The sequence below is a fragment of the Drosophila albomicans genome, chromosome 3, assembly GCF_009650485.2.
Source record: "Drosophila albomicans strain 15112-1751.03 chromosome 3, ASM965048v2, whole genome shotgun sequence".
In the NCBI taxonomy this organism is placed as follows: Eukaryota; Metazoa; Arthropoda; class Insecta; order Diptera; family Drosophilidae; genus Drosophila; species Drosophila albomicans.
This window is the reverse complement of record NC_047629.2, coordinates 38,210,055-38,230,850: the sequence shown is the minus strand read 5'-3', so window position 1 is coordinate 38,230,850 and position 20,796 is coordinate 38,210,055. Positions and strand designations below refer to the sequence as shown.

Genomic DNA, 20,796 nt, shown 5'->3' with positions numbered 1-20,796 from the left:
ATCATCTTTTTTTGTTTTGTATTTTTTATTGTTTGTCGTTTTTTTTTGTGTTTTGTTCTTTGCATTTGCCTCAGTTTGAAACAGTTATAGCTTATTCTTTTTTCATTATCATAATTTGACTTTAAAGTTCAGTTTTTATATAGGCTTTAATCGGCTTTCTTTAGATATATCATCAGTTACAGTTATCATATTTATTCTTGTTTTGTGTTCTCTCTTTTTTTTTGTTTCTTTCATAAACATTTGGAATGCATTATATAATTTAAGTTTAACAATATACATAAATTTGATTTTGCGATTCAGTATAGTATTCTGATTTTGTTTTATTGTTTAGTTATTTATTAACTTTATCATTTAAAATTGGAGATACTTATGCACATTTAACATTAATCATTTGTTTCTTTCAATTTTAAATACACGCGTAGTTATACAGAATAAAAAAGTTACGTTTCACAATCGTCTGCATCAAATGTCAGTTTTATGTGTGTGTGTCAGTGTGGTGTGTGTTTTTGTTTGTTTGTTTTTAGGCATATAGACAAATATCGCAAAATAACAATTATAAAAAACTTCATATATATTTTGTTGTTTATCCATTTCGCATATTTGTTGCTTTTTCTTCTTTTGTTTGTTTACTTATTATATGAACGCAGGCAATGCAAATTCATTTTAAGTTGTAGTTTTAGTTGTAGTTTGTTATATATGTTAAAGGGGGGAGTCTCTCTTTACTTTTTACAATTGTTGGCAAATGGTAACATGCATAAACACAAAACACTAATTAATACACAGGGAGCATTCAAAATGTACTCTATATATATATATCTGCACTCTGCTGCTGCTGCGCGTTATTGCTGTTGTTGTTGTTGTTTTTGTGCTGCCGCCGCCAAAGTTTTAAAAATACATACGAAACAGTACGAAACTAGCAAAAATGATTATAATACAAAAGCAAACAAACAAATAAGTACACGAGTGGGTGGCGGTGGTGTTCCAAGTGGTTGCAATGCGATTGCGCTGCTGCAGCAGTTGTATTAGTAGTTGTTGGTCTCTCTCTCGTTGTCGCTGTGATGTGATTGTGTGTCGTCGTTGCTGTCGTTGTTGTTGCTGTTGCTCCTCATATAACTGCTGAACTGTTTGCCACAGCCAAGTGCTGTTGTCGTCACCCACATTGCCAACGCCGTCGCACACAAGACCAGTGTTATTAATCCACGCCAGCAAATCCTTGACTGCCCTCAATGGCCTTGATCAGCTTGTCCTTCAGCTGCAGATAACCCTCATAGGGTGGCAGGTCCAAGCGATTAAAGCTGCAATTAAAAGAACTCTTATTAAAAACTATACTTTTTGGAATAATTTCTTTCAACTCTACCAGGTATGTGCACGTGGAAAATTGTTGGGTGATCCCCATTTCTCAATCGTAAACATTTGCGGGCCATTCGAGCCGTAGAGCTCTTTGAAACCATTCATTGGCACACGCGATGTGCCCGTAACGAATTGCAACAGACGCGAACGCATCTCATTGGAGAAGGAGAGCACGGCACGCCAGAACCATTGAATAATGATGTGATTCATGTGGTAATCGCCCTTGTACAACGTATTCTCACGCCAATCCTTGACGTCGATGTTCTGTATGCCGCACATTAGCAGCTCCAGTTCATGTTCGTCAAAGATCTTGATCAAATTCAAGGGAATGATCGAACCAAAGCCATCCAAAAAGGCAGACATTTGATCCTTAACGCGTGCCACAAAGCGCCACTCGATGACAAGTCTGTAAAGTAAGTGAAATATATTAAATTATGCCAAGATGTTGTACTTTAGATTGACTCACTTGATGTATTCATCTTTGTTTTCGTTGGTCACTTCAATGTTGGCGCCGCCCGGTTTGAGTTCATGCTGACTCTTTTGACCAAACACATCTTCGTCGAGAGCGAATGTCAACTCCAGTATGCGTGGATCGTTCTCCTTGATCCACATCAATGAATTGTAGTACTCGGTATCCACAGATTCCATGTCCTTCAAGTCAATGGACTTTTGCAGCATCATCTTGTAGAAGGGACGAATAAAGAACGCATCCAACAGTTTGCCATGATACACAGCCATGCCCGCAATGCGTCCTATGAATCTGTAGACGAATAAACAGATAACATTTTAAAAGTTTACTTTCCAAAAATGAAAGTCTTTGTACATACTTAAAGTAACTTAAATGTTCCTCATTGCACAAGCCGCTGCCATTGTTGATTTGCAAGGTGTAGTTATCCATAGCCGAGTACTCGAAGAGTCCGTAGTATGGATTAAACATTTCTTTGGATAGCAAGTAGAACCATTCCCTAGCAAGGCCGCCATAATCTGCAAATTGAATAGTTTGTTATTGTTATTAAAGCATATACATAAATTTATAACCTAACTTTAAACTTTGACGATAATCGTTTTAAAGTTGAATTTAAATATATAAAACATAAACTTACCTAAGCCCGTTTCGCCTTCAAATTCTACCCATAATTTAGTTTTCAGTAAATCGGTTTTCGTCACCGAACTAATGATTCGATACGAGTCCTCCAATATGGATGTACGGCGAATACGTATCTCAAATTTATTTGGTACATTTGTCTACAATAGGCATAAAAGAGTAGCTTAGTAGTGAATGAGTTGAGGAGGTTTACTTGACTGCTTACAGGTTTTCTTATATGACTCTTGAAATACTCGTATTTCTGTTTGTAATCTCGCGAATACGGCACCGCCTGTCCGGCAATGTTTGGATTTGACAGGCGTGGATCCTCCCACTGTGTGGTGCGCGTATCTAAGGATGAGAATCAGGTATTAATAACATTTCCGTAGCATATAAAAACGTTGCTTACCGTGATCAATGTAGAAAACGCGTCCATCGATGTGCACGCGTTCCTCCCACGAGTCGGGCAAGGGACCCAAATCGTCCTCGACGCGACGTGTTTGATTTGGCATTGGACTGGCGCGACCATTGCGTGGATCAATCCAAGTGGTGCGACGTGCCTCGTGATCGATAAAGAATGTACGTCCATTGGGCGCCACCTGCATGGACCAGCGTGGTGGTAATGCTTCCTCCTCATTGACTGCGGCCTGCAAAAGCGAAATCAATCGAAATAATTAGACATCTTAATACAAAAACATTCTGTTCAGCTGAAATTGAAAGTGTAGATAGTTGTCGTCTATAAAAGCACATGCACAAATACATAGTAAATATGCAATTATTTGAGTGCATTTCAAATATTGAATTTATTTTTTTTTTTGGTATATGGAATATGAAACATTACTTGATCGGTGGGCACAGCCGCGTTGTCTTCCTCGGAATTGCGTCGTGTGGACGGAGCTGAGATCTCTGAGGGATTGTGGCTGTCTGTGTGATCGGTGTCTTCGCTCTAATTTATTTGCATATATATTTTTTTATTTTATGGATGCATTTTACGAATTTTGCGTTTATGTTTTATGTTTGTTGTTGTTGTTTTGGTTGTAGTTTATCAATTTGTTTTTATTGCAGTCGGAAGAAACAGAACAGAAATGGATCACAAAAATTATAATCAATTTTGCAAAATACGAAAAGCTATACAAAACTTAAATGAAAAGCAGAACCCAAAGCAGTTTAGTTTACATTGCAGCCTTAAGCACAGAATAAAAATTAAAGTACATTAATAACTAAAGTGTGTGATATAAGTGAAAAGTTAGTACGATATAAGTCTACAATTGTTGCAGAATGTGTTAAGTGTATGAGATGGAAGTGTTTACTATACAAATCTACATAATTTTCTCTATTTGCGCTCCAAGTGTCGAGCTTACCCTTTCCGCTTGACGAGACCATATTGAGCCCATCCAAAACTAGAAAACTTTGTGCAGAGTCTTTACATCAAAATTTGAAACTAAATAAATGACATTTGATCATATTGCAGAGGATGTTTTCCCTTTTTTGGCATGGGCTAAATATGTGTATTGTAGTTGGCAGCAAATATCACAAAGAATTTAAGTTGACAACAAGTGCAAATTTGACAATGAAAACTAGGACAATCACAAGAAAAATGAGCATGAAGTGTTACAGTGTCAATGTGAAGTGAAAAGATGTAGCTAATGTGTGTCTTTAGTAGAGAGAGAAGAGTGTGTAGACTGTGTGTGTGTATGCTAACCAATTGTCTACGCAGCTGTCGTCGCCTCTGCTGCCTGTTGTTGTTGTTCTCCAACTGTGGGCGGGCCAAACTGGGATCGTTGCCGCGTCGAACATTACGATTTGAAACAGCGGATTCCACACGCACCGGTCGCAAATCGTTTTGCAAACTGGTGGCGGAGACTTGGACTCCATCACGACCGGGATGTCGCAGAGAATTGTAAACAAAACTGCAGTTTCACGATAAAAAAGAATTTGAATAATGCTAGAGAGGAATTAGGAGGAGACAATCCCACACACAGTAACGAGTCCACAGTCATTTTGGGGGATTGAACTCGACAAATGTTAAACAACGCACACACAAACAAGAGAAGAGCATTTGATTGAGGAAGGAATTCATTTCGGTTTGTGGTGGCTGCTAACAACATGAAGTGTGTGTGTATGTGTTTGGCGTTTAGATATTAACCTGGCATGGTCCATTTGAGTTGGGTTCGCAGCTGCATCGTTGTTCTCATCATTATCATCGTGGTGGAAGTTGTTGATTTCGTTGTTGTTGTTGTTGCTGTTCACTGAGGTCTGTGACTGAGTGCGTGAGATTGTTGGTGTGGATTCTGCTGTTGTGGCATTGTCATTGTCCTACAGTGGTCAAATAAAAGTGATGAACTCAACAGTTGCTAAACTAGCCTTACAACTACTACAGAGAAATGTGGGCGCGAGCTAAATGCAGAGAGTTCCTTAAGCTAAGGTGAGCAATGAACGAGCGAGTTATCGAGATTGTAAGTCTAGCGTTATCAAGAGTGAAATCGTATCGTTTTTTGGGCATTACAAACATGCGACGCAGGTACAGATTCAGATTGCTGTCGAGCATATCACAGCTTTGGGCATTGTCTGCAACAGTTTGTTGCTCATCCTCATTGTCAGCCACTTGCTGCTGCTCCTGCTCCACTTCCTGTTGCTGTTCCTGCTCTTCGTGCACTGTGCCACAATGCAGACACTTCTCATCATCCTCATCGTCTTCATCATCATCATCTTCCTCGCTACTTTCATCGCTTGCCAAGAGCTCTAGCTCTCTTGGCTCAGTCTTTGTTCGCTGCGTGTGTGTGATTGTGATGTATGTGTGTGTGTGTGTGTGTGTGTGTGTGTATGTTTGGTTTTGAGGTGCAGTGTGTGTTTGACAGTTAACGAGTAAAGTTCATGCACAACAATTGAGTCAATTGCAATTGTTAAAAGAACCAGAGACATGCACCATAATCAAAATAGTAAAATCAAAATAGTAGTAAAACGTTTTTAGAAGATCATTTTCTTGGTTATTGTTGTTTTTGTTGTGTTTGTCTTGTGAACTTGTTAATAACAACTATGGCAAGTCAACGATGACGGATGAAGCAATTGGAATTGTGGCATCGCACTTACCGCGCCGCGTCCCGGTTCCGTTTCATCCACACTGATGTGAAAACGTCGTTGGAAATCTGAGGCCAGCTGATCAACGTTTTGGCTGTTGTTGCTTGTCAAGCTGCAATTAATGTGATTATAATATACGTAAATATAGTATGTATGTTATCTGATTAGCTTACATGGTCGGCCTCTCCCATTGCGTGGTGCGCGCCGTATGATTCACATAATATGTGCGTCCATTTGCGTCCTGTCGTTCCTCCCAGCCAGCAGGCAAGCTGTCATTACCGCCACTAGGAAAGGGATGCTAAAAGAAAAAACCCACTTTAGTATGCATCATAAGCGAGGTGATGAAATGACACTTACCGGTTGTGATGAAACCTCGCCCGAATTTGTAGCCTCAACGTGCTCCCAATCGCCGTCGCTGTTGTTGCCCGACGGTTCGCTCTGTTCGCGTGTTTCGCGTATGAACGCATGGTATATCTCCAGTGTACCCTTGATGCGTGATTTAGCGCTATATTTGTGTGTAAATACAAATAAACGGGGGAGTTGTTCAATGTTAACTGCTGAAGGCCAAGTTGTCAACGAAAATGCACGACAATTTTACACACAGCACCAAGCACCACACACCGACACACCAACACACCAACACACACACAACAATACGAATCGAAATGAAAATAGTATAAATACCAAAAACAAAAACAATAAACTATAAACAATTACACAACAAAGCCTCAACTAAAAAGCAACAAATCTAGTGTCGAATTCGAGATGCGTTTTGATAGAAAAAGAAGCATTTACTGGTACACAACAAATAATACTCGTAGTATACTCTATATGAATAGTTATGTACATATAAATACAAATGTGTGTAAAGCATAAACTGTTTGTGATTGCTTTGCTAACTAATCAACTAGTTTACAATTGTATTTTTCTTCTTTTTTTTTTGTACTATACATTTCTTATGGGTTTTCTTTTGTAGTTTGTTACAAATTTTATTGTTTTATTGAAAACTCAACTGAAATTAAATAAAGGAAATCAAACGGCAACTGAAATAAACATACCCTACTGACCTGCGCGGACGCAGCGTGTAGCTCTGGGAGCCGATCGTGCGTCCCTCCTGCTCGGTGGGCAGATTCACCAGGGTCAGTTCCACCATGCCCAAAAAGTCATCGCGTGTCAAGCGATTCTCGTCAAATACTTGAAACACAAGCTTATGTTCAGACGGTTTAACCTGCGAAAACAAATACAATTTAGTCTCTAATTAATAAAATGGACATGTGTTGAACTTACTCTGAATATGAACTCCTCATTCCAGGATGGATTCAATGTCTGCAAAGAAAGGTCAAGAGTGTATTAGTTATGCTATGTTTGCGGCATTTAATTAGCGCCTTGAGATAACATTGCTGTGGCATGACTTAAGCAGCGCCTCAAGACACATTTCGTTAGTCATTGTTACTCCCTCACAAACATCGGCAGATAAGATAAAACCTGCCACTAACTGCACTCGCAATTTATTTACTTTATAGTTACCTTCTTTTTAGTTTTAGTTAAAACCGAGTCAATATTTATATCACCGTTAATTGTATTCAAATCGATGCGCACATATGGATCACTGTAAAGAAGTTCCAACTCAATTAATTGCAAGGCAAAGTCACAGAACATTTCAAGTTCACACTCACCTGGCACCAAAGATGTCCTTCTTGGCCAAGGATTTGCCGCTAAGCACAACAATGCGCAAATGACACGAATCGCCAGTGTCGTTCTGCAAAGAAACAAATACGTGAATAAATATACACACAAAGTAGCTAGCAAGTCCAAGTTGTTATAATCCAACCTAAGAGGCGCCTCAAAAAGCAGCTGCGACAGCGACCCACAAATGAGTCACTTCAGCTTTTTGCTCTTGAATACCCTAAGAGAAATTTCTACTTCTCCTGCTGCTGCTGCCTCTTGTAAACAGCAGATGAGATCATATAGGCATCAACAGTGCGTAAAAGCATAAATGTATACAAATGTATATTCCACACCCGTTCCCCTTTCCCCGCTCTCATCTTAGCGACATCCCATTTAACGATTTTCGTGGATAGAGTGTACAATAACTTTCACAGAAATCACAAAAACAAAACAGCGTATACAGGCATTTCTATATATAAACACACAAACACACACGCATTGCTGTACATAAGCCACAGCGTCACACAATTTGGGCATAAGCTGCGTATGCTTAATGTCAACGATTACGCATACGCAGCGCAGGCTGTAACTGAAGCTGCTGCTGCTGCTGACTGTGGCTAATTTATGCATTTTAATGCTGAAATACTACACGTATATAAGATGTTTTTGTGGGTCACAACGACTCACAATTGTGTGTTGACCTTGACCCGAGTGCAAAAGAAAAACTTAAGGAGTCTTGTCACTCCCTCAATGCTAATTATGAGGCCCCAAGTACATTTATTAGTTGTCCACGCCAGCAGCTAATCGCATAATAATAATAGACCTTAGGACTTCATCTCTTTGCAATTGATCTATGTGCATAATAAACCTTTATTTAATTTACTAACAACATACAGAAATCTGCGATGTTGTAATGTTGTAATAAATCCACCGTTTAATTAGCTTTCAGTTTTGATTGAGCTCATTTGATTATTTCCCGCATATATACAACGACAGTTCGTTTCAAGGGAAGCGATTAACCGGCACAATTCTGACCCCAAACCTTACAAAGTGTTGCTAGCCAACAGAAAGACAGACGGACGGACGGACGGACGGACAGACAGACAGACGGATAGTCAGTCGAGTGGCATGTACACGTTTTGTAAATTTGTGCATTTTTAACCAATTCTATGGTGGATTTTCCATGAACTTGTTTCTCGTATTGATTTTCAGCGGTTTTCCATCTTTTCTACTGCTGTCAGCCAACAGCTAACAGCTAACAGCTTGTGCAATAAACGCGTCTCACGAGTCTATTTAAATATGTACAACAGCTGAATCAAAATACACATTACATTTCATTTAATTACGGCCTCGTCAATTAACGTGTCACACAAAATGACGTCGCAGTTGTGGCGAAAAACACTCACATTTTGCATCAGCTGTTTATTACCCTAAAAAACAAAAAAACATAAAACCCGCTTAAACAAGTCAAACGGTCAATCAATCAACAACAGCTGTAGTTGTTGCGGTCTTGTTTCGGGCCAAGAACATGCCCAAGACCTGCGACACTAAGCCCGACATTAAATTGATTTTTAGCCCTTAAATCTGCTGGATTTACTTAGGGTCTCAAGACTGTAGCATAAAGAATGGTTTTCTATATTAATTAATACATTTAATGTTGGCTTTCAATCTTCTGAATTAACCCATAAGTATTTGAAGGCCGGCATTGCTTTAAACATTAAATATATTAAGTTGATTTGTAACTAGTTGTTTGGATTAGCTCCTAATTTACTTAGGGCCTGAAGATCGTAGCATAAAAAATGGCTTTCAATATAAATTAATATATTTCATGTTGCCCTTAAATGCAGTGGATTACTTTAAAGCATTTGAAGAAAAACATTGCTTTTAATGATACTTTTAAGTTTATTTAATGTACTTTTTGTCTTAAGACTGCTTTATGACTGTAACATAAAGAATTTCATTTTATAAATGTATAACATAACACATTTTAAAAGAAAGTATGGCTTTTAATATTAATTAAATAAAATGCAATGTTTCGTTAGAAATATTATATACCATTTATTTTTAACTAGCGGTCAATTTACTGTGGTCTTAAGACCATAACATAAGAAAAAATCTAGATCTAATGATTTGTTTTAAAAAATGTGAACAAAGTCATTGGTTTCTATACTATATATGTTGATAATAATATAATAAATTATTTTCGAACAGTTGATTTACTTAGCGGTTAACCACCTTTTTGCTAAATGTGATTATCGCATTGTTATCAAAAGCGAAATACTTTAGTTTTCCATTTTGACTTTTAACATGTGACATACTGGCTGCAGTCTTATTGAATGAACAATAAACATTCGAAATATATGTATGAATAATCATTTCTTGTACTGCTGATAAGTGACGATTCAAATTGAGAATCCGACGTGTCGGACGGAAGTGTGTGTGTGCTTTTATCTATATTGTAGATCAGAGAGCAAATACTACAAGCATTTTGTAACTGATGGCACTCCACATTGAAATTATGAATACGCCCAGACCAACAAAGGAAACGTGACATTTGCTCTATGATAAGCATATATGTACACTACTAATAAACCCAATGACCCCAAGTTAAACACCATTAACCAAATTGATTTAATTGATTTTCCACGCTCATCCAAATGTCACTGCAAATGCATTACACAAATTGAGTTGTCGCTCTCCTTGATGGATTGCCCAGAGCACAGAACATCACAAGAACAGTTCATTAAAATCCTCAACTCTTCTCCCAGTGGCTTTCAATTGATAACAACCACACAAAAGTGAAGTGCATAAAAATGGAAAGTTAAACTGCACGTGTATTAACATGAGAAACACCTTTGCATTATCTATAGCCTGTTTCATACGCCCTCAATGGGGATTTAAAACGTTGTGAAATTGAAAATAAATAACAATTTCCAGTTGAGTAAAAGTCTATAAATAAAACTTGCCGGCAATGTGCGAGTTGAGGCAAAAAATAAATAGACTAAGCCATAAAAAGTATTGACATACGATTTGATTAAGCGTTTAGTAAATTTTCTAGGCCATTTATTAGCTTAAAATAAATATTATTATTATTATATTTTGTGATATTTCACCTTTGGAGCAGTTCGTTGTCTGATAAATTTTGGTATGCAGGCCAAAACAATTTCGAAACCAGAATCAATATAAATAATTATCAGATAAGACAAGTTTTAAACAGGTTTACTAGATTCCAATGCGATTACACTCTCAATAAGGGGAGTTCCGTGAACTGATGACAAATCAAATTTCTACTCTAAGATCAAGTAGCATTATTTAAAAACAAATTATCCTCACTAATAAGAAATTAATAAAAAAAATATCTGTCAAACTGAAAGCATATAATCCACAACTATCTGTCAACTAAAGTATTATATTAAAAATAAACTACAAATGATCTCTGAACTGTTGAAACAACAGAAGCACTCATTGAGGCAATTGCTCCCATCATAATGTTCTATAGTTCATGACGAAATCCAAGCACTGGAAAGCGACCCAAAGATAGTGAGAGAGAGAGAGAGAGAGCAAGAGAGGTTTGCGGAACCACAATTAGCGGTTAAGGCGTAAGTAGGTGTGAATAGTGCAAATGAGCGAAGGAAAGACAACAAGAGAAACATAGTGAGAGAGAGGGACAGCGAGGGAGAGAGCAGCTGTTGGCGATAACTTACATCACTATTGTTGTAGCCATGAATTTGGCCATCTTCGGGAGTGGTTGTTGTTGTTGTCGATTCAGCCATTTTTTCTTTTGATCAATAGATATAGTTAGTTGGACGCGTAGTATTTTGTTTATGTTGTTTACGTATTATTGCCCGGTATTGTGTGTTAATTTAATGCACGCCTTTTCAACTAAAAAATAAGCAATAAATATTGAGCGTTTTGTCGATCGGTTTTAACTGCATTGATCGAGAGCAAAACGTATTACGTATTTTATTTTTGGCGCAAAAACACTCTTCACTGCTTTATTTGCCTATACTCAGTGTTTTTCCGCTATTAAGAGAAAACAGACTCTCATTTAATTTCGAAAATTGTTTATTCATGTGTTGCTTTTAAACATTGTTGTGATGAGATACGAAGGAATTTCTGCTTAAATTCAAATCTAAAAGTTTCTTCTGCCATGCATGACTAATGAAATCCAAAAAAAAAGAGCAAAACTGAATCCAAATCGAAATGCGGGCAGAACGCTGAGAGCCACAGTAAATAATGCGCGATGGCAAATCTTGTTTTCACATTGCGACGTTGATTCTTAGCTCACGACAACGACAACAGCAACAAAAACAACAACAACTACTGCGGCAAAACCACAACGACAACTGAACGCAGCAGCAACAACAAAAAAGGCTGTGTGCCCTGCCTGCTGCCAAGTTGCCAGTTTGACTGTTGCTTTTTAGTTTTTGTTGCTGTTGTTGGTGTATTAATATGTATGCACAATACAAGCGAGTATTTTTTATATAATTAACACATCTTCACACATACACATATACTATTGTGTTGCTCTACAGTTTGAAACGCACGCGGCATTTATATTTTATTATATGTGTACATAATTCAATTATTCATTTATTTATCTCTCATTAACAGGCAAAAGCGCAAAAGCAGCGATAGAAACAATAACAACAACAACATCGCCAGCAACGACCATCAACACACACACACGCACAGACCAACACTATTGCAGAAACATGTTCTACTACGTCACGTCTTTGCCACTTTTTCTGCTTGTATTTGTACTACAACAAAAACAACAAAGAGCACAACAACACGACGGCGTGCCGTTGCATGTAGCGGGAGCTCTCGCGTTCTAAGCTAAACTAAAATATCTGCTCCAAGGTAGTGTGACCAAATTGCCATGGCATTCAAAGGGCATAAATTCGGAGAATGGAGCCCCAAAGCTTTTTCTTGTGGGTGTTGCTCATCAGATGCATTTATTTACATTGGTCAACTCGAAATGCTATTGCCTACGCTACTAAATCAACAACAATAGCATTTTACGAGTGCGTTAAGCCTAATTAAGCGTATATATGTCAACAAAAATATACATAAATTGTAGGCAGATGTTTCCAGTGTGGCCGTAACTAACAAAAATCTATTTTGCAGTATTTTGTTGAGAGAGAGCTTTACAAACAGACACCTCAATATCTGGCAACGCTGGTAGCTGCTGCTAAACGAACAAGTGGCCAAAGCAACCAAAACAAAAACATATGTTTTCAAGTATTTACTTGTTCGTATGTATGTGTGTATATTTGTGATTTGTTATTGCGATGTGAGTGAAACGAATTTTGGAAGTAAAGTAAAACACAATCAATGCATGAAATGTGTCAACTAAAAATAATTAACACTCGACTGCTGGCGGCTTTAATAAACCAATTTGTCGTAAAGTAAACTAGCCGCAAATGAACACACACACACTCAAGCTGCCTATTTGGTTAAGCAAAAAAAAAAAACAGTATATAGTGCGGTTGAAAAGCTCGTACCCTATCACTCTCAATCTAGCCCTATCCCTGTCCCTCCCTCAGCAGAGAGTAGACGACGCCAACTGCGACGGTGACAGCGACATTGGTTAACACAAGCGCACTAATGAAGATAAAAGGCAGCTGCTACTCCCCCATCTCTGTCTTGCCGACAACTGTCTGTTAAATAAGTTAGGCAAATAACTTGAAATCACTCAATTCATTGAGGGCTCAAATTACGCACATTCAAGTGTTTGTTGATAAATTCAATTGCCAGCTAAATAATTCACTTTCCACAAACAAATTAAGAATTAAATAAATGTTGTACTATATGTTAATTGGCTAACGAACTGTTTCAAGTATTCTGTCTATGTTTATATTATTATTCTTGGTTTGTTTATTAAGCTAAGCGAATGATCAAAGCATTTCCAGACGGGCTGGCATTAATGTATGTATATGTACGAAGTTGAGTACATAGAAGAAACGTGCTTTCCTCGCAAAGATCTGGAATAAGATAAGCATCGCATTTTTAAATGCTTATCAGGCGAAATTCGTTATCTGCAGCCCTGGAAGTAGTCACAAAAAAAAGTAATGCAGCTGCCTTCCAATTCGTATAAACTTTTTATACTATATGCTATGCATATAAAAAAAAAACACAATTGTTGACATTTAAAAAAATACTGCAGGTGAAAAATGCACACAATTAAATTCAACTTTGAATGTCGCTAGCATGTTTGACAATGGCTTGAGAACAAAAAAAAAAAAAAAGAAAAACAGATAAACCAACTCTGCTCTCTATGTTCTCTTCTTTATGTACTTTTCTCTCTTCATTTCCCCCTCTAAAGAACTTTTAAGGCAGCCCCACAGCTGTTTTTTTTTGGGCTTATTCCTACGATTAGATTTGACTGTAAAAATACCATAAAAAGTACGCAAAAAGAAAACATCTAGATAAGCAAGGTGAAATCCCCCTTGTCACCCTCTTATCTACCCCTTAGATCATCCGTTGTCGACTCACCACGGCGGCCAACGATCTACGTGGCGCGTGTCCGTTGCTGTAATCCAGACGCTGCTGCGGCTGCTGCTGTTGTCCGGCAACTGATGCGGCGCGTCGTCTCGGCGGTGGGCGTGGCACATCGCCTCCCGACGAGGATGCGGCCACAACAGCGCTGCTGCTGCTTGTTCGTGTTGACATTGTGCTCGCTGTCCCTCTGCCTCTTTTGTGGCGCCTCCTCTCTGAACCGTTGCAAGCTGTAAAATATGCGAAATAGAAATGGGAACGCATCATGAAAGCAACGGAAACGCAAATTTAACTATAAAAGACACGCAAGAACGAAAGTGCTTCAGTTGTGACAAACTAGTAAGCTACAGCCGAGTATGCTCGACTACGAGACACCCGGCTTTCAATTTGTGGAAATTATTAAGTGATTTTTTTGCAACATAATGTTATCGTCAGAACTCCTAACAATATACATAATTACTCTAAACATTTTCAACTTATATTCCTCAGTTTATCAACCGCCTGTAACGCAATTCTTAGAAACCATTTACAATATTACTCAGCAAAAAGATGATAAAAACAATTACTATATAAACATGGCTTTATCAAATGAATGCAATTATGCAATTCACTGAAATTATTGCGAAACACCATATTAATAATATTATTATGTTTGATTTGATAGTCTCGACTATAGAAGAATGATTTTATAATATAAATTGTTATTTTAAAACGCATAAAGATATAAATAATAAATGTTATTATATCTAAGAGTGTAATTCTAAATATGATTCGTAAAACAATAGGGAACCATTAAATAAATAATTCAAAATCAATTTACATGCCGGTTTTTACCCTGTACAATTTTTACCATATATACATTTTTGGAATTTTTATTTATCACTAATATATGCTATCTTGCTATGAAGCTTTTGTGTGACGGGTATAACAAACAATAGGTGACAATATAACTGGAAGCTGCAAGTGAAGAAAGGCAGCAAAAGCAAAGCAAGGCCACATGACATGATGACGGACAGACAACAAAGGCGTAGAGTAGAGAACGAACGAACAAGCGAACGATACTTGCTTTGCTCTCTTTCTTGTAAGTGTAAAGTTCGCATACGACAACAACAACGACTCTACATAGGTAATTATGCATCAGTATGTGTGCAAGTGCATGTGCATGTCTGTGTGCCTTTGTGTAGGAGGCAAGAGAGCATAGAATACTTTGTTGAGCAACTAAGCAAACTAAACGAAGTAATTAACCAAGCGCGAAAGGTTCAACGGCGTGTCGACTTGGCCGGCTTTCGTTTCGTTTCGTCACTTTTCCAACTTAAACAATTTAATGTTAGTGTCTTAACTCTTCATACACAGGCAGACTCATACACGCACACACAATCACACTGACACTATAATTTATTTTGATTTATGTTGTATTTTTAACTAAATTGTTCTACTATAAAATATGTGTATGTGTATGTGCTAATTCATGTATGCATGCTTGTGTGTGTGTGTGTGGGGACATATACTACACTTATAAGTACATACATATGTATGTATGTATGTAATGAGACTTGCGGAAAAGTCGCCGTCACTCACGTACGTTTTTCACACACTGCCAACTACTATGATGATTCGCGTTTCGATTTATTCACGTGTCAACTTTGAATTCCGCTTACATCTTTCCACTTATTACTTATTACACACGGGTATATTAATCACTTTCGTAGAATGAAACGTAAAAAAACACTTGCACAAAACTGCTCAAAAGCACCGCACAAAACACGCCCGACGAAATCCGACAACTAACTAAAACCGATAACCAGCGTGACCGCAGCTGCGATTTCCAAATATTCCTCACGAAGTCGCAAAAATAAATATACCAAATATACCTCTTCCACGACGGCTTTGTATGGAAAAACTTGCAAGGCGATTTATTAAACTCATTTTCTTCAAAAATTTTACTAAAATTAAAATTTTTTTGAAAAATTTACCTATTTTAAAACAAAGTGAAAATATAAATAGCAAGCTGAATATTTCGTTTGGCAGTATTTAAATATCACTAATGGTTATAGCGCCGATACCGCGCGAGTAGCAGTGACTGTGCTCAGTCACAGTGACAACGATGCGAACAAGTACCACGATATTATTTGCACGCAAATTTTGCTCGTCTCCAGCGAAAACGTAAATGCGAAAGGCAGTGGAAGAAAAAAATTTAAAACGAAACACGAAAAAATTGCAAATTAGATGGGAAATTCAAATCAGAAATTCATTACAAGTTAAGAAAAACAATTATAAATCCCACAACGCATTTAAAGAGAGTTAAAGTATATTGAAATTGCGTCGCCAATTTATGAAAAGTGCTTTAGTGCGTGGTAATTGCGTATTAAAAACAACAATAGCAACAACAACAACAGCAACAAAAACAGCGCGCAAACAAACTGCAAACGCTGGCAAAAATTGAGAAACTGAAACTGAAAGTGAAAAAGGCACAAGAAAAAAGAGCACTTGCAGCCAGAGACAGCAGCAACAGCCACAAAAAGAAGGAAATAACTTTTATTACATGGGTTTAACAGATCAAGATTGGATTGGCAGTGCGGTCAGCTTGACCTGCGACGAAGAGCTGGGCGTGTTTCAGGGATTGATTAAGAAGATCTCCGCCGAAGAGATAACGATTGTGCGCGCCTTTCGCAACGGTGTTCCTTTGCGCAAACAGAACGCCGAAGTTGTGTTGCGTTGCACCGACATCAAGAGCATTAATCTTATTGAGCCGGTCAAGGATATTGAGACGACGACACCAACGGTGATTAACAAGCCGACGCCAGTTAAATTGCCGCATTTCTCCAACATTCTTGGCAAACAGCAGCAGCTGTTGCAACAGCAACAACAACAGCAGCAACAACAACTACAACAGCAGCAGCAGCAACTTCAACAACAACAACAGCAGAAGCAACAGGAGCGGGAGCAGGAGCAACAAGCGACGCCCAGAACCAAGAGCAATGGGCACGGCTACGCCAACAGAAATGGCGGCGGAGCAGCAAACTCCGCGCTGAGTGATAAAATGCAACAGCTTATGCTGACTACGAATGCCAATGGAGCTAATGGCATGCGAAGGTAAGGAATATGGATATACTTTATATGTTTATTCTTTGATTTGACCAATTCCATACTAAAACTATTGGACATTGGTCTGAGAGACGAGCTGTTAGTGTTATTTTAATGTGAACAATTATATTTTATTTATTTATTAAGTGACCAATGCGTTGTCGGTCTCAAAGTATTAATACCATTCACTAAATTCTTATTGATTCGCAGGACACCGCAGAGCTCGCGTGCACCGAGCGCGCAGCAGCAGCAGTTGGCGACGACCCCGAATAGCGTGGCTGCCTTTTTTGGCAACATGATACCGGCCAAGGTGGAGGTGAAGCTGGGCAGCTCGGCTTATCAACCCAGCAGTGGTAACTTGGAGAGCTACTGCAGCAGCAGTGTTGACAGTGGAGAAGCAGCAGCTGGCAGCAGTCGTCCCATTGATATAATAAGCAATAACAATGGCAACACCAATGGCAGCTATTATAATCAAGGCGCCAGCCAGAGCAATGGTAAACGGAATGGAAATGGCAATGGCAACGGCAGTTTCAACTCGAATTCCTTTACTGCCAATGGAAACGGTAATGCGAATGGCAATGGAAATGGAAATGGGAAGAAGCAGCGTAATCGTGTGCGTCGAGAGAGCAGCATGCGGCAGCAACAGCAGCAGACTTTTGGCAGCGAAGCCGATGATCCACTTTTGCACGAAGACTTTGACTTTGAGGGCAATCTGGCTCTCTTCGATAAGCAGGCCATTTGGGATGATATTGAGTCGACTTTCCAAAAACCGGATGTTGTGCGTCATGCTGTCCACGTGCAGAAGCAACCCCATCATCAGCAGCAGCAGGAGAAGAAGTATCGACACGACGAGAACATTTTGGCTAGCGAGCCGTTGCAGCTGCGCCAGATCGAGAGCATTTTTGATGGCAGCAAGGATTTCGTCACCGATGATGGCCTCATCATTCCCACCATTCCGGCCTATGTGCGTAACCGCATCGAGATGAGCGCCGAGAAGGCGGGTCTATCGCTCCAACGTCAAATTGACATCTTGGCACGTGGCGCCAGCGATTTGGCCATCACATTGCTTGGAGGCGCTCGCCGTTTGACGCCGGCAAACAATCATCAGTGGCCAAAGATTGCCATCATTTGTGACGGCGTCAACACGATGAGGTTGGTGAAGCTTTCGCATGAAATGTGAATTTATTTATTTGTTTACTGCATGCGCATTCCATGTCTCTGTTTATCAATAACACAATAAGAGTTTTGTTTTCTCCAATTGGACTAATTCTAATCAATTCATTGCCTCTGTGTCCAATAAACTATTTCTAAGAAATCATTTCTACTTGCAAATCCGACTGAGATATTCTTCATGAATTTTATTTATCTTTTCGCTAATTTCAAGAGATTTTCAATTACAAGTTAAGTAACATAACAATTAAATATCTAGAAATTCGTATAAGTTTATCCAATTTGGTCAATCAAATCATTAAATTCTAATTCTCTTTTGCAAATGATGTCTAGAATTATGACTAACGTTAAGTGTACTTAGTTATCTAATCAAATGAAATTTATGATTTGTAGAACCATCAACATTGGAGCTGCTACAGGGCGTCTCTTGGCGTCCCATGGACTAACTGTTCTTCTCTATGTGGAGCAGGCGCAGCTCATTGAACAAAACAGTAGCCTGGAAATATCCTTGTTCAAGGCTACTGACAACACTGTAGTACATTCAGTTGATGGTATGTCTAGCTAAATCTTATCTATCTAGTTACTTAAATAATTAACAAATTTATTAATAAATACAGCAATGCCAACACCGGATCTTGTGATACTATCGTCAAATACCGCCAAACTTTCGGATGCAATCAAGAAATGGCTCAGCGTTAATCGGTGCGTATTTGATATACTTCAAATATAAGTGAATATATTAAATGAAATTGTCTTTTTCAGTGCTTCGGTGCTTGCCATTGATCCGCCACCGTGTGGCATTGAGGATGTTGCTATCAAGTACTCAATATTACCAATATTACCATTAACCCAAGATTCAAGCACTTCGGCTGCCGCAGTGGCAACGGAGAAAGCATCAACGAATAATTGTGGCAAACTGTATTTATGTAATTTAGGTATACCAGATAAATTTTATCGTGATTGTGGCATTAAGTACAAAAGTCCGTATGGACATAAATATGTGATACCGATTCACTCAAAGGACTGAAACAACGACAACACAACACAACACAAGCACAGACAAACAATAATGATACATAACAACAAACAACAACAACAATCAACAGCATAAACATTAAGCACCAATAATCCAATAAAACACACAATACAATAATTATCAGTAAAAGTATAACAGAAAAATTAAAAAACACCCAAACACACATGTGATGATCATCAAAGTCCTGTTTCCTGTGAATCTAGCCTAGCAGTTAGAAGACTCTCATATAACTCAATTTAGTTTTTATCTACGGCGCATATACATTCAATGCATTACAAACTACATACTTACATAACATATATACATATTTATTAAGTTTAAGCCTATAGTTTACTCATACACACTTTCCTTCAATTGTCAATCAAGAGCTGCCCTAATTTAGTGCCGAACTACATTTAAAAACTGTATACTATTTATTCGAAATCCCTTTATTCTTGTATAATCAACATGAACCCCATGAGCCCAAAGGCAAGTCCAGCATTAACTAACATTTCGTTTGGGAGCTCGCTTAATTTGCCAATTTGCCAATTTTCCTGCATTTCTTAATTTTTAATAGAACCAATTTCTTCCATTCTCGATGCTCCCATTCACAACCATTATCAAAGCAAAACAAAAGAATCAAAAGTCTATAGTTTTAATCTTTTATTTTGAACTGGACAAAACATACCACACAAACCCCTCAAGAAAAACAAGAAAAACTTTCATATTTGAAAAACAAATCAAAATGATTGTATATAATTGTATAATTGCATAATTGTTTGTGTATGAAATGAACTCAATTGATTTATTTTAGTTAAATTGAGCCAAGTATGCGCAATACATGCCAAATTAAATGTCTATTTTTTAAGCGTAATGAAAAGAAAAAACCACTAGCGACTATTATGATAAATTGATAACAATACAATTACAAATTACAAATCAGATTCTTAAGTTAGTTTCGTAAGCTTCAAAAGTGTTTATCACCAATACAAATAACATCATCAACAACAACAAAAACAACGGAAACATCAAACACATAGAAAAGAAACTTATTTGTATTTAGATGTAGTCTATAAGCATTCTATATGTAAGATGTAAAGTCGAAGAAACAAAACCTTATTTTGTACTCCCATCGAATACTGTAAAGTGACAAAAAGCACACAAAATATTCAAAATCAAATGTATCGCGAGATGAGTTTTATAAACATCAATTGATTAAGTACTACTATATCATAATCCGATCTAATAGTGAAAATGTTAGCCTTTGCAAAACTCAATATCGCAAACCAAAAAACCTTAACTAATTGTTGTAAAAATATTATGTAGATTCTAAATTCCAATTGTTGATGATCAATCTGCAAATATCAATTTGCATATTAATTGTTTCACTGTTTGTTTTGAAGAAACGAAGAAGAAAACAAAGCAAAGACCCCAGAAACAAACAGAAAAAAAAACAAAATAAAAAAAACTGACGGTTTAATAGAGAAGGAGCTGACTGTTTTGAGTTAGGAGGAGGATTAGATGAGTTGACAGGACGTTGAACTGATGTTAATAGTCGAGTAAGGAGGAGTTAGGAGGTTGAGAAGGTTATTTCCAACAACAATTACAACACACACAAAACAACAACCACAGATTTTGGTAAATGCTTTAAAAATTGTAAATGAAAATCTATTTTCGGTCCAATTGTATAAAAACATAATTTTAAATGAGAAAAAAAAACAATGGAAAAACAAACCAAAAACAAAATTATGCCGACAAATCAAAAACATAAAAACACAAGTTAACTAAGAGAAAAAAAAAAACAAAACAGCTAATATATACAAACAATATTAAAAAAGAAAACACC

General features: G+C 37.7%; 2 protein-coding genes across 10 annotated transcripts; one reads left to right on the top strand and one right to left on the bottom strand.

Annotated features, from left to right (window-relative positions):
* Positions 1 to 127: 127 nt before the first annotated feature.
* Positions 128 to 15,476, bottom strand: LOC117572102 (E3 ubiquitin-protein ligase Nedd-4). Of its 9 annotated transcripts, none has more exons than XM_034254712.2 (19): positions 15,264 to 15,476; positions 13,679 to 13,911; positions 7,189 to 7,271; positions 7,040 to 7,121; positions 6,800 to 6,838; positions 6,580 to 6,740; positions 5,870 to 6,017; positions 5,686 to 5,810; positions 5,525 to 5,624; positions 4,581 to 4,750; positions 4,137 to 4,344; positions 3,276 to 3,380; positions 2,844 to 3,081; positions 2,661 to 2,785; positions 2,454 to 2,595; positions 2,178 to 2,334; positions 1,817 to 2,110; positions 1,358 to 1,756; positions 128 to 1,295 (listed from the first exon to the last, which is right to left on the bottom strand). In XM_034254712.2, the coding sequence occupies exons 2-19, from the start codon at positions 13,853 to 13,855 to the stop codon at positions 1,193 to 1,195; spliced, it is 2,856 nt and encodes a 951-aa protein (XP_034110603.1). In that variant the 5' UTR covers positions 13,856 to 13,911; positions 15,264 to 15,476; the 3' UTR covers positions 128 to 1,192. The 9 variants fall into 9 exon arrangements, with proteins under 9 accessions (XP_034110603.1, XP_034110602.1, XP_034110601.1 ...); XM_034254711.2 differs by having other exon boundaries at positions 6,571 to 6,740; positions 15,260 to 15,475; XM_034254710.2 differs by having other exon boundaries at positions 6,571 to 6,740; positions 15,264 to 15,475.
* A 260-nt stretch (positions 15,477 to 15,736) lies between these two features.
* Positions 15,737 to 20,757, top strand: LOC117572104 (enhancer of mRNA-decapping protein 3). The gene is made up of 5 exons (XM_034254720.2): positions 15,737 to 16,774; positions 16,976 to 17,917; positions 18,329 to 18,486; positions 18,553 to 18,637; positions 18,698 to 20,757. The coding sequence occupies exons 1-5, from the start codon at positions 16,224 to 16,226 to the stop codon at positions 18,960 to 18,962; spliced, it is 2,001 nt and encodes a 666-aa protein (XP_034110611.1). The 5' UTR covers positions 15,737 to 16,223; the 3' UTR covers positions 18,963 to 20,757.
* Positions 20,758 to 20,796: the final 39 nt, after the last annotated feature.

Coding starts and splice junctions, on each gene's coding strand:
- LOC117572102 (XM_034254711.2), bottom strand. CDS start 13,855: ATGTCAACACGAACAAGCAGCAGCAGCGCTGTTGTGGCCGCATCCTCG. Junction 4,751..5,524: donor CGGAACCGGGACGCGGCGCG/GTAAGTGCGATG, acceptor TGACCACTGTAG/GACAATGACAATGCCACAAC. Junction 1,757..1,816: donor AACAAAGATGAATACATCAA/GTGAGTCAATCT, acceptor CTTACTTTACAG/ACTTGTCATCGAGTGGCGCT.
- LOC117572104 (XM_034254720.2), top strand. CDS start 16,224: ATGGGTTTAACAGATCAAGATTGGATTGGCAGTGCGGTCAGCTTGACC. Junction 16,775..16,975: donor GGAGCTAATGGCATGCGAAG/GTAAGGAATATG, acceptor ATTGATTCGCAG/GACACCGCAGAGCTCGCGTG. Junction 17,918..18,328: donor GACGGCGTCAACACGATGAG/GTTGGTGAAGCT, acceptor TATGATTTGTAG/AACCATCAACATTGGAGCTG.